The sequence below is a fragment of the Thalia democratica genome, chromosome 3, assembly GCF_965202585.1.
Source record: "Thalia democratica chromosome 3, ktThaDemo2.hap1.1, whole genome shotgun sequence".
NCBI classification, from domain to species: Eukaryota; Metazoa; Chordata; class Thaliacea; order Salpida; family Salpidae; genus Thalia; species Thalia democratica.
The window spans coordinates 32,589,711-32,604,351 of NC_139167.1; the positions used below are offsets into that span (position 1 = coordinate 32,589,711).

The 14,641-nt window shown below is 24.8% G+C and overlaps 1 protein-coding gene across 1 annotated transcript; it reads left to right on the forward strand.

Moving 5' to 3' along the window:
• The first annotated feature begins 792 nt into the window (after nucleotides 1–792).
• Nucleotides 793–9,663, forward strand: LOC145832201 (ADP-ribosylation factor 1-like). Its single transcript, XM_082939525.1, has 3 exons — nucleotides 793–801; nucleotides 9,214–9,469; nucleotides 9,590–9,663. Exons 1-3 carry the CDS (start codon nucleotides 793–795, stop codon nucleotides 9,661–9,663), a joined length of 339 nt encoding a protein of 112 aa, XP_082795651.1.
• Nucleotides 9,664–14,641: the final 4,978 nt, after the last annotated feature.

A 14,641-nucleotide genomic window follows, 5' to 3' on the forward strand; every position in this document is an offset into this window, starting at 1 on the left:
GAAATTTTCCATCATCTTTTTTAAAACATTATCTTAAACTCAATTTATCCTAATTAGTATTCATACAACAGTTTCTAATGCAAGATTTAAAAAACAACATCTTTCTAAAAAATTGTTAATAATGACTAAAAATGAAACAACCAAAAAAATTAAAAATAAAATTTTAAGTTATTTAAAATTTAAAAAAATATATATTAGTATTTATTGTAAACGGGCTAAATAGATAAAAACTTTACAGTCAAAATTAACTGCATAAACAATTTTTTAATAACTATTTTAGTATTTTTATTAAAAGTACTATTAAAAACTTTAGTGAGTTTTAATGGAATAATTATTAAGTATAAATTTAAGTTATAAATAAAGTATGGAAACAAAATATTTTATACAAATAAATACTTAATTTAATTCATTTTATTATAATAATACTGGAAAAATAAAAAATAAAATATTTATTAATTCTTACACAAGAAAACTTTTGAAAAAAAAATTAACTAATTGTTATAAATATAACTATTTAAGATTTAATTTATTATTTTTAATGTAAAATTAATATAACCTAATTTCAACAAACTTAAAAGAAAAAAAATCTGTAACTAACTAAAGTTGTACACTTAACAGACTATAATACATTCTATATCTACATACTAAACAAAGAAAATGAGTGTACAAAACTAAAATGGCTTTTTTAATCTACAAAAATGGGTTGTAACCGACAACTTATTATTAGTGCATCAAGGACTAGACACTTAGCTTTTATTATCAGTTAAAAAAGCCAAGTAAATCACGATTAACATGGAAACCGTAGTGTCTTTAAAATAACATTAAAACATGTATTAAATCTTAAAGACGTCAACTAAGAATTTAACTTATTTTAATTTTTATAGATAAAAACATAAAAATTAGGACTGATACACTTATACCCTAGATCAGGGGTCGGCAAACTGCGGCCCGCGGGCCAATTGCGGCCCGCGAAGGGTAAATCTGCGGCCCGCAAGCATGTTATTTTTTTGAATGGAATGCAGCCCGCGAAAAAAATTTTGTGGCCCGTGAGCATGTAAATGTGGCCCGCTGAGCAAAATTATATTTCTAGTTAAATTTTTTCGGTAACTCGACTTAGTTTGATTAGTTTGATTTTAAGTCTCTCTATAACATTTTAATAAAATTTCAAGTAATTATTTATTTAGTTTAAAAATATAAAAAAGACAGATTAGCGTTTTAACAGGATATGTTTCTCAGTTTCGTAATTACTTCTTTTTACAACAGTAATAATCATCTGAACAAAGAGTGTCAAGAGTGCTTGGGTTATATAATACCTATTTATTAAATAAACTAAATGCAAATATTTTCCATGTTGTACAAAATTAATGCACAGTAAATAACTAAAGTTTCATTTCTTTATAGCTTAGATATTCTTTTTCAATATTTTTTATACCTCAGTTTCTTTTATAATTTTTTTATTTGTAAATGTTATATTTTAGTGTGAATACATTTAAAATAACCTAGTAATAAGAAATAAGGTTCATTTGATTTTTGTTTTGACACATTTTAATTTTTTATAAGTTTTCTACGCACACCAACTTAAAAAAAAATGCTCATATTTTAAACCACTTTTTATTTAATACTTTAGTTAGTTTAAGTTTAGTTTATGCATACTTTTCTAACATTGTTATTTATACATGTCATATCTAAATTTGTACAGACACATTTAAAGAAATATATGAGACATAAGTTATTCTAGTTTTTGTTAGGTATACATTCCATTTTTCAAACATTGTTTTTTTCAAGCTAAGTTAATTTTTATGCCTTTCATGTCAATATACACAACTGCTGTTTTTTGGAGCTACCTATTTGATATAAACTAAATAAAGGGATGGTAAATTTATAAAGTTTGTACATTGTTAATCAAAATAGTTCAAATTCAAGCAAATAAACAACTAAACATTACCACACACTCAGACAGACTATCACTATTTGAAGACTTCAAATCTCTGGCCAACTAAGCTATTTTTTAAGTTTTTGGCAGGAATTGCTTTTTGTATACAAAAATATCAGGAAGGTTTTTGTTGACTCAGGCTGGCTTTTTTGCTTGAAAGAGTGGCAAATTAAACTTATGATGTATGTTTTGCTCAATCCACAGTGGTAGTTTGAGTTTTAAAATATGTTAAATTTTAAGTCTTACAGCTGATATAATTCAAAATATTGTTTATATTATTATATACATTAAAAAATGAACAATCAGTGTTGCCAAAAAAGTTGAATCCCGGAAAAGCTTTGAATTTGTGAATTTACGGTTAGGAATTCTATAAAAAAACTTGAATTTGAGAATTTTTGAAAAAACCTGGAATTTCAAACAATCTTTACATTTAAAGTAATGAAATTTCGATTTGACTCAAAAAAATTACCAAATAAATGTTTTTTTAATAAAAAATATATTATAGTAGCATAACAGTATTTTTTGATATTGATAAATGTTTTAAGACATTTTTTAAACTTTAATTAAATTTTTTACTAAAAATAAAAGAAGGAATTATACTTCCAAAAACTCCGTATTGGTACATTGCACCTTTACTTGAAAAAATTCACCGATTATTGTGCTTCGCGTTGGAACTAAACCAAGAAATTCTACTAAAATGTCAAAGTTAGTAAAAACATCTCTAATAAAAATTCTCAGATGAGAAATAGTTTTTCTATCAGTGCTCTCATGTTAACAGTTTGATTAAAGTCCTAATTTGATTTATGCGACTTTATAACCTTAATGCATTTCCTAAACACGACTTCATGTTGTCGTTGAAGAAATAAACAAAAGTTTTTCTTAACCGCCAATATCAAATCTTTATGAAAGTTTTCAATTATAAACGATAACTCATTTTAGGTAACAAATTTTGCTACTTTATTACTTGCCTTAAAAATTTTTTCTGATTATTCTGTAGTTACTGAAGATAATAATGTGCTTTGACGGAAATGACTTTGGTGATTTTTTTTTATAGTTTCTCGCAATAACTCCTAACTATCGCTTTTTTTATTCTTGTAGCTCGTCTTGTATTTTGCAATTAACATTTTTAAATGCAATATTCTTATTGCAAATAAAAAATTGCTATCATGCTTAATAAAAAAAAAATTCTACTTCGCTTATGACTCAATAAAATTTTATACTTTTGTTAAAGTTGTTTAAAAAACTCAATTGTACATTCCAGCTGACTTATATATTTTTGGCTTGTAATTTATTTACTGTTAATAACCTTTGTTATTTCTTTATGTAGTGAACTTTATATTAACTGGATTGCTACACAAACAGGCTATTTTAAAAGCTTAAAAACTCAGGTGTGTGTGAAGCTTTTATTTCAAACACTTAAAAATCTTCCAATTCTCAGAATAGTTTTTATGACTGTTGTGTAGTTTATTAATTGCATTTTTTTCTTGTTTTCTTACACTTTGTGTACTTTTTGATAATTATGATATTTTAACTAGGTATTTAAGCTTGATTTACAATGATTTACTAGCTTTTTTAACTTTTTCAAAATTTTATAAATTTAAGCTGGTTTGATACATCTCAGACATTTTTGCTTTTTAGTGGCAACCATGTAAAAGTCTAACTACTAATAAAATATTTTAGGTATTGAGAATTAATTATGTTAAATCATTTGTTTTAGCTTTCTGGAATACAAACAGGTATTAATTTTATTTTGTTAACTAATTACTAAAATTCTTAATGAGGGTAAATTATTGAACTCGTAAAAAAATTTTTCCAAGTAAATATTCTTAGAAATATGAAAAAGTGTTGTTGATATAACAAATGTATAAAAGTAACCCATAAATTGTCTTTTAAGTTAGGTTTTTATAGAGAGTTAGGTTGTAAGTAAAATTAAAAAAGTATTAAGTTTAACTTGTTAAGTGCTTATGAAAGTACATATTTTATTTACAGTATTAGTACATATTTTTTAAAGTATATTAGTCAATGTAAATCATAATCATTTGAATATTAATTTGAATAGACATTCTATGTATAGCTAAAAGTCATTTTAAATAATTAGGTGAATAAAAGTAAAACTTTTCTCTAGTGTGACTAAAACTAAAACCATAAGATTATTCAAATTTCACTAAAGCTAAAACTGCGGCCCGCGAAGACTTTGGAAACTTTAAATTTGGCCCGCGACCACCAACTGCCTGCCGACCCCTGCCCTAGATACTTGATAATAAACAAGTATATTACCAAATAAACCACTTTTAAACGTATTTCTACAATAAGAATTAGAAAGAAAAATAAATACAAATTTTTCAATATATTTTAAAGCAAACTGCAACCCTCAAAAGTTTAAAGTACGACTTCTACAAACTTAACTTTATTGTTCATTAGCTTGTCCTTACAATTGTTCTATGTAAAATAATTATGACATAATTTAAAAATAGAAACTATGAATCTTATGTATATTAAGTATAATTTTATTTATAAACTACTTTAAAAATGTTTTTTTAAAAACTGATTATTTACATATTGCATATAATATATTATTTGCATATTGCAAATAACTTATTTAAGTCTTCAAACTTAAATAAGTTAATTCTACTTATGCGTTTATCATTGGCTGACTGTATAATTAGTTTATGTTTAAATTACATTTTATTATAACAGATCTAAAGCACTAGTGTTAATTTGATACTTATTAAACCAAATATTGTTTAATAAAAATCAACTAAACTAAATGAATTTTGATAAGGTTGTTTGAACTTTTAATTGATAGAGATTTGCTTTCAACTCTGTCTTTATGAAACAATAACAATAAAAAAATCTAAATGATCAGTTATTTGGAGCAAACGATCTGTCATAATTTTACGGGTAAATGTCTAAATTGCATGAGCGTACAAAATTGTTGCACAAGGGGACAAAATTGCACAAGTGCACAAAATTGTACAAAGATACGTTTGCACGAGGGAATAAAATTGTACGAAGATAATATTGCACGAAAATACTTTTTCACAAATGTTTACTTTTGCACGAGCAGACAATTATGCACGGAGAAAATTTTGCAATTAATCTTATTATTATTTGTTATTTTTTTTATTAATTTTTTATTATCACTGTTACCCCTAACGCTTACCCTCGGTCAGTAACTTTTTTTTTCTTTTCTTTTATTACTTTTTTTAAGTATTTTTGTGTATTCTTTTACTCTCGTGCAAAAGTGTAACTCGTGCAAATTTGGCTTCGTGCAATTTTGTGCTTTTGTGTAATTTTGTTCTCGTGCAATTTAGTCCACTCGTGCAATTTAGTAGCCTCTAGCAGTTTTATCTTTGTGCAATTAAGACCCGTTCCCAAGTTTTCCAATTTTTTTCACACAGATTCATGTTATAAAAAAATATTTCGCTATGTTGAATTCATTACCTTAAAAAGTTATTGACACTTAAAAGAAGTTTTCTTGATTTAGCTTGTTAGATAAAAAAATTGAATAGTACATAGTAAAGAAATTTAGCTTATGTACATACGTTGTATAATAGTTAAAAACATTAAAGACAACATTGACGACTTGTGTAAATGCGACCTTTCATACGAAAAAAAATTGTTCAAAATTGTCTTCGTACAAAACTTACCCGTCTCGTTATGGTCTATCTAACTTTTGTTTTTTAATTTAGTTTTGTTAAGTTTCTTTTTTCAAACATTAAGAATTACGTCAATATAGATTGAAATTTGATAAGTCTTAAAAAAATATTTACTATAAATTTTATTGTGGAGAAAGTATTTATTAAAACACAAAAAGCTTCAAATATTGAATTATTTGTTAAAATAAAATTGTAGTAGTTTAAACTTTTTATTTTAAACAGGACTTTTTGAGTACAAACTTTGTATTTAAAATAAATGTTTGTTTTTATTTCAGTTTTGCTTATTTATATATACCAAAATAGAAAACTTCAACATACTAAAAACTGAAAACAAATAGATATGAAAATATAAAATTACCTTTTACTAATTACTATATGAAATAAAAACTAGCTAGTAACTAAAAAAAACTTGTTAAATTGTTCTGTTACTACATAATTTGTTAATATATTATAAACTAAAATACAAAAACATCTTAAGACAAAAGAAAATAAAAGTATAAAATAAAGTAAGCTTTTAATAAAAGTATAAAGTTTAGTAAATAAATATTAGTCTATAGAAATATACTTTAAAATTATAAAACTTTACAAATAAAGTTATAAAAGTTACAAAACAGTTAGTTATATCTGATAATTTTGGTCCATATTGCAGATTATAAACACGAGCTTAAGTTGATCGTTAACTGTTGCTTATACATCGGTTTTTTTTATTAATCTTATTTAAAGCTCACGATTAATTATTAATAATATTTTGTGGTGTCTATTGTCCTTACCGACTTAATAAGATTGCCTGAGAATAGGAACGTATTGCAATTTTTGATTAGGAGTGTAATTGAAACTTTGAAACTTACACAAATAAAGTTTTTAAGCAAATAAATAATATTTATACATATTATATTACATATTATATATATTAATTTGTTGTAATACAAATATACAAAAAAATTAATATTATAAGTTTCAGTTCAAATTAGAAAACTTAAAATTATATCTAAGTGCTTTTTATTTTTTAAATGATATTACCATAACTAAAAAGAGTACAAACTACAAAAAGTTTTATAAATTCAAAAACTAATATACTTTTTTGTACTGATAAACTGTATTGTATTTTTTAATTTAACTTTTATTCAATTTTTACTACGGTCAAAATAAAAAATAGTTAAGAAATTAAATGAAATTGAATCTTTAACGAAAATGCCGTAAACTTTTAACAAAAAGTATTTAAAAACATCATTAGCTGTAAAAAACATTATCTAAAACCATTTAAGGTAATTACAGTTTTATTTGCTGTTTTAAAATGAATATTATTGTAAAACTTTTAAACTACTAGCCGTCTTTTATGAGTTATGATTTATTGAACAAAATAAGCGCTCAAAATGTTTAGTTTAAAGACTTGGTGCACAAAAAATCTTTTGGTTAAAAACCTATGTCTGGTTAACTCTAAAGTAAAAAACTTTCTTAAAAAGTTTAAACAATTTTAAAAAAAAAAAAAAAAAAGAAAAACGTACCAACTGAAAGTAAGGGTAAGGATTACGGCAACAGTGATAAAAAAAACCTAAAAAAATGATTAATTAAAAAACAACAATAAAAAACTAGTTTTACCAAAAATAAGTGATTAAAAAAAAGTCGACCCATGTTAAGGATTATAGTGATAGTAAAAAAAAAGTTTGAAAAATTAAAAAAATTAACGGCCTGTTCAAAACTGTGTTTGTAATATTAATCTCTATGCAAAGTTGACACTGTGCATAAGTGTCTTCGTGCATATTAGAATCATATGAATTATAATGTTATTTTTTAAATCTGAATACTCGGTTAATAATATCTATATTCAATTCCAATTTTTTGTATATAAATTATTTTTCCAGTGAATCTTTTATTGTTCTAATGATTTACTAAACGCATTGAAATTACAATACACGATTTAGAAACTAGTTGCTTTAAAGTAAACAATAATGTTTTCAATATAGAATCATGAATAAATACACATTTGAACATGTGATGTTAAAAGACTCAAGTTTTCTATTTAAGTACTGTTTACTTTTATTTGTTTAATTGCACTGCTTGTTGTTTTTATAATTGGAGTAAGGTATGGTCGATTTACTAAAATCGATCACTTTAAAAACCAAACCTTTCTTTAAAAATTATGCGGTAGTTTTTTGATTTAATCCTTTTCTTGTTTTGTCGTTTAAAACCTAAACTCTTGTTTAATTTTAGTTTTATCTCCTCGTTTTTTAAAAGATATTAAAACTAGGCTGTACTTTTACTTCATTAAAAAAAATCTTAGAAAAAAAAGTAAGGTGTTTTATATTTAAGTTTTGTTATAAATAGAAATTAGAACTTTATTTTATTAATGTGACACTAGTTGCTTAATTTTTTTTTAATTTAGTACTTAACATTTTTTAACTAGAGTGCTTTTGAAATATCAAAGTTTTAAACTATAATTTTATTGTCTGTTAGTATATAACTAATTAGTCAACAGTTAAAGTTTTAGTTGATAGTTTCATTGAAAAAAACATTGTTTTCAATGTTTCATTTAAAAAGAAGTTTAATATAATTTGCTAAAAACTATAATTGAGATTCCTTTTACCTACTGTTGAAAAATGTAAAAAAAAATAAAAGTTTTTACATCTATTATAATATCTATTATAACAAACCTTAATAATTTAAGGAGTATCTAAAAACATATATTTTTTTATATGATTTTTTTTTATAAAAAGATCATTTTCGGCCAATCTAAAATAAACTGCTATATTAAACAACCTTTTTTTATAAAAGCTTTAGCAAAAAGATTTAAAAACTAAACAATCGATATTTTTTATTTTTTATTATACTTAGTTGAATATACTTCAAAGGTTTTATAATTTCCCTTTAAATATAAACATCAATTAATAGCATGGGAAAACACTTTTTGCATTTTGGTATTTTCTAATGATTTCAACTTCTTACTAGTTTTCTTCTAATATTTTTTTATAAGTTAGTTTTTGAGATATTTAATAATTAAGTATATACAGAAATTACAGTCAAAAAAACTTAACGTAACAAATTCACTTTACTAAAACTTAAAAGCCTGGCTATTACTTGACAGTTTGAAATTGTAATAATTATTATTTTAACTTTAAATAAAATAAGATTTAATAGAAATAATAAGAAAACTTAATAAAATAAATCTTTATTATTAATTAATCTTTATGTTATAGCCCAAAAATTGTTATAATACAACAAAATTTTGTTAAATTTTGTAGTTTGTTGCTAAGTTTATAAATGCAAGACATACTATTAGTGAATTATACAGCTTCAAAAAGAATTACGATTAAAAAAAGTAATTAATACGTTTGTTCCGAACAGTTTTTACAATATTAAATGTTAATAAACTTAATAAATAAAATTTTAAACGTCCTATAAAATTAACCACTAGAAGTTGTAATCAATATCATTATTTAAAATTATCATACAAAAGTGAAATTTTTAGACTAATTTAAAGTTTTATTTAAATGAAAGACTTAATTTTCATTAGATAAGAGGCTATAATAATTTTGTGAAACAAATTTACTTACTCCTTTATCCCCATTCAATATGAAACAAACTTTTTTGAAAATTTCTAGAGGTTCATACAGAACATAATAGTTTATAAAATGGGTAAACTTATTTCAAAATTCTTTGAAACCAAAGAAAAAAAAAATACTAATGGTCGGATTAGAAAACTCAGGTAAAACCACATTAATACACAAGATGGTGTTTAGTGAAGTGATAAGAACTGTTCCTACTAATGGTTTCAATATGGAGACAGTAACTTACAGAAAGACAAAACTAAATGTATGGGATCTAGCGGGTCAAAAATCTGTAAGGCTGTTGTGGAGAAAATACTTTCATGCAACTCAAGGTAAGTTTTATACTAAATTAATTCAGTGTTAATCTTGAAAAAATCTGGTCGAAATAAACATTAAAAATCAATCATTAAAGTAAAAAATATTATCATTGTAAAATATGTATTCAATCTAAGCTCTAATTTATGTGGTTGACTCAGCTGATAGACGTAGAATGAATGAATCAAAAATGGAGTTACACAAACTGTAAGAAAAACAACTTAATAACTGCATTTTGCTTATACTAGCAAACAAACAAGTAAGAGTTGTCCGTAATCTAAAAAAATTATTGCAATATATATTTTTATATTTTTTTCTGATTATAACAAAATAGCTGTCTAAACTATTGTTTTATTATAATTAGATAAACATTAAGCTCCAATTTAATTTGTGGAGCACTATTGACCAGAACTTTTTATAAATTTTTAATATATATATATATATAACTTTCTCAACAACAATGTTACATTTATTTAAAAAATCATAAACCAAACTTCCCAAATAAACTAAGTTGTAGAATAATTAATCCGGCCTAAACTTTTATTGGCAAACCTGCAAAAACAAATTTAGATAAGATTAACAATTTTATAAGAACAAAAAGTAATTTAATACAATGGAAAAATACTTATGAGGTATTGAACTGGTTCAATAACTTAACCAATAAATCAACTTCAAGGCTTATCAAATTTGATATAGTTAGCTTTTATCCAGCCATCTCAGCAACAATTTTGGAAAACTCCTTCAAATTTGCTGCAGGCCTAACTAAAATCATGGAAAATGAAAAAGAGCTAATCAGACATTGCTGTAAATCAGCACGGTTCCACGAGGGTGAACCATGGTCGAAAAGCATAACAAGAACAGCTTTGATGTACCAATGGGAACCTCAATTTATGGCGGCGAAATTTGCGAACTGGTTGGCCCATATATTTTAGATATATTGAAGAAGGAAAGAATCTTTAGAGATGGAAACTTCGTTATATACCGTTACGATGGTTTAGCAGTGGTGGACATTCTACTGGAACAGATATGGAGAGAAAAGTTAAACATCTAAGAAAAGTCTTTAAAAACATTGGTTTTGATGTCACCATCGAAGCCAATCTGTTTGTAACAGACTTCTTAGATGTTACTTTACATCTTCAAAATGAAAGTCATAAGCCGTATAGAAAACCAAATGCGCATACGGTTTATGTGAATAGCAAGTCAAACTATCCAGAGCAGGTGTTAAAACACATACCCGTGGCAATGAATAATCCAGAAGATTTCTAGCAGTCAAAGCATTTTTAAGGAAACAACCCAACAATACCAGGAAGTTATAAGAGAAAGTGGGTACGATCACGAGTTAGCCTATAGCCACAAAAGCGAGAAGGGTAAGAACAAGAAAAGAAGGAGATACAATGTTTTATACTTCAACGCATCATTCTGCAAAAGTGTGGCATACGGGTTGGGAAGCGCTTCCTAGAGATTGTGGACAATAACTTTAATGATAACCATCCATATTGTAAAGTTTTTAACAGGAAGATACTAAAAGTGTCCTACTCCTGCATGCCAAACATGAAAAAACTTATAATGGCACACAATCGAAAAATGTTAGACACGCAGGACAAAGAGAGGCGAATGTGTGACTGCAAAAAAACAAGAATGCCCGGTAAATGGAAGTTGCTTAATGGAAAATATTATATATAAAGCGACAGCCATAACTGAAAACCAGACCAAGTTTAACGTTGACTCGACTGGACTATCGTTCAAAAATCGCTACACAAAGCACAAGTACAGCTTTAAACACGAAAAACATAAAAACACGACAACTTTATCGCAGTACACTTGGAAACTAAAAAATAACGAAGTTAATTTTAAAATTCAGTGGGAAATATTAACAAGAAAGAAAAATAAATATAGTTTAAAAAATGGATGTAAGTTGTGTAAAGCGGAAAAAATCTAAATTTTAATATTTAATAAATCAAAATCTCTAAACAAAAGAAACGAATTACAAACTGGCTGCATACATTATTGTAAACAATTTATCTAAAAGCTATGTTAATAATTTTGTCTTAAATCAGCTATCTATTATTACGTAATACCTAATTTTGTATATTTTTATTTCTTAAAAGTTTGCTTTTCATTGAATAAAACTTGACTGAAGACGCGTATTAAACGCAGAAACAGCTGTCCCAACAAAAGTTTATTTTGTGTATTTTAATTTTATATATATTCATATATATTTATACATATATACGTTTCAACAACTAGTATTTTAAGCTTTCAGTTGTTAATGAGAAAAGTTTTTGTTACAGTTACAAAAAATTATTAAACATAACATCAAACTGATTTTAGCAAATGCTGTAATTTTTTGAGCGAGTTCTTAAATCTAGTTTTAACTATCAGGATTTGCATGGAACAATTAGCCTCTTGGAAGTTCAAGAAAAATTAGAAGTTTGTCAAATTAAAAATCGTTTTTGGTTTGTGCAGCCAACATGCGCTATTACTGGTGGTTAGTCTTATATAATTGATTATTCATTGATATTCCTTTTTTGTAATGAAGTAACTTAAACAAAAAATACAAAGCTTGTCGTGTCTTTTTTTTTTTTGAAAACTAAACTTAGAATGATATTATTAAAAATCTTATTTTGATCACCTTAAAAATAATTTTAAAGTACCGTTTATTTAGAATAAAACTTTTAAAAATAAAGGGCCAGTCTTTATCGAAAAGTATAAACTTCTGTTATGATGAACTTCGTTTTTCAATTCGAGAAACACACTTTAAGCACAGTCATAAGAACTGCTCTTTTACATAGTTATAAAAATATACCAACTACGTTTAAATTCAATGAACTCACACACGATCATCATGCAAAACTTCTAAGCTGACGATAAAAATTATCCTTTTTTTGTATTTTTTTCAAGCAATAAGTGATTTAAGTAAATGAGTTTTTGTTTATTGTTTTTTTTAGGAATAAGTTGTTGACTTTTTAAAATTTATAATGAGACATTTAATAACTTGAACATATATCATTCTACCGTAAACTTTTTAAATTTATTAAGCAAACTATTCTTTTAAATAGTTTAAAAACTTAATTTTGTATCTACAACTATTCGATTAATAAATTATTTTTAATAGATACCTATATCAAAATAGTTCTTTTTTACATTTGTCCTGAAATCAAGAGGGTTTTCTTTATTTTAATAGACATACTATTTTTATTTGTCTTCTTAAATAAGAGATAAGTTAAATAGTTCTGTCGCTTAAAAGTTTAAGATAAAACCGTTGTTAAACAAAACCGTACTAAAGTAGTTTTATTTTAGAGTATCTTAAAGTATTTTAGTGTAAATATCTAAGAAGTTTGTTATATATGATACAATAAGTATTAACATATACAGCTGTATTCCAGGAAACACTAATAAAATTTTATACTTTTATTTTCTAGACGGACTGAGAGAAGGACTAAAGTGGTTGTATTGAATGTTAAAAACCATTGAGTGATTACACTTTCTAAAATTCATTATAATAACGTTTTACATTAAAATTTTTAGTATAATATTTTAGTTTAATATTTGATTTATATATATTTAAGCTTTACTTAAATTGTGGATATATAATAATTTTTTTATAGATTTATAACTCGTTTTTCTCTTATTTTAACAATACATAGGTTGTGACTCTTTTTAGCCATGTTTATATATTAACAAACATGTGTTAGAAATGCAAAATTGTATAAAGTGAGTGTTTTTTTACTAAAAGTCTTATTATAAACACTTTAAGGTAAAAAACCTAAACCTTATAATTTAAGAAACTACCAAGACTTGTTTACTTATACCAACACATAGTCCTTACCACTTTAGTGTTAGATGATTTAAACTTTGAAACAATATTTTCTATTAAGCATTATAAATTATTTGTTTTTATTGCAAGTTTATTCAATGGCAAAATAAACATTAGTTACAAAATACAAATTTCTTATTAGCCTTTTGTCATTACACTTTTTAAATGTCTCAGACAATTTAGTTTTTTTTATTAAACACAATATATCACTTTTAATGAATTTTCTAAAAAAGTACATTCAGCTTTACCATTTAATATAAATTGTGATACATAAATTTAAGCGTTTGTAAATAGAGATCCAAGCGAAACAAGTTCACTAGAATATGTAATAATAAAAGCGAATTAGATAGTGGTCTTTTTAATTTATTTAAATATTTTATATTTTAATTTATAACAGTCGGATTCAACATTATTTATCGTATCTTTTACCAACCATCTATCTTTAATAAACTGTTGTACTTATTTCGGTATCTTTTAAACACACACATATAACTACTTTAGCTTCTATTTTTTACTTAAAGTATTTATTTCTTTACAGAGCTCCGTTGAAGTGTATCAACTCGTTTAACACACAAAAACAAATTTTGAAGCAATAAAGAAATAATACTTTATAATTGGTTAATATTATCATTTATTTAGTGTTTTTAAGTAACTAAGACTGATATCAACAACTATAAAAAACATTACTTGAAAGGTAATATAAAAAAAAATTGTTTAGCAAAGTATTCTAGTCTGTCGTATATATAAATATAGTTACCAACAATAACTTTATATAGATGTTATCGTGTTCCTTTCAATTTTTGATGTTTGATGTTAGAGTAACTTAAGTGTAATCCAAACAAAAGTCGACTTAATTATAGCCCTTGAGTTAAAGAACAGTTTTAAAAGCAATCTAAGTTAAACAAATCAATATGTATTTTTTAAAAAGGAAATTTAAAGTAAAACTGAGTTCAAGATATCTACATGTGTAATGAAAAACTTTTGATTAGTTTATTCTAGAAAATAAGATAACTAGTACGTTAATTTAACATTAAGTTATAGAAGTTTTTATCTACGTCTTGATAGAAATTATTGATAAACCAAAAAAAATTAAAACAATTCTTGTTTTACATTGAACCAGGGACATAGCTTGGTATATTTCTGCAAATATCTAAAACGTATACTTATGTACGAAAAAAACTTATTTTTATTTCAGCTCTTAGCTCCTAGTATTCATTTATACTTAGTTATGCACAACTGAGAGATATTTTTGACATATATGTATTCTTTAGGATTTTTAGTGACGTAAAGACTAAACGAATTAAATACATCAAAATTGTAACATTAAGCGCGTCAAAGCTTTAATTTGTCAAAAAGCTGCATTGAAAAATTG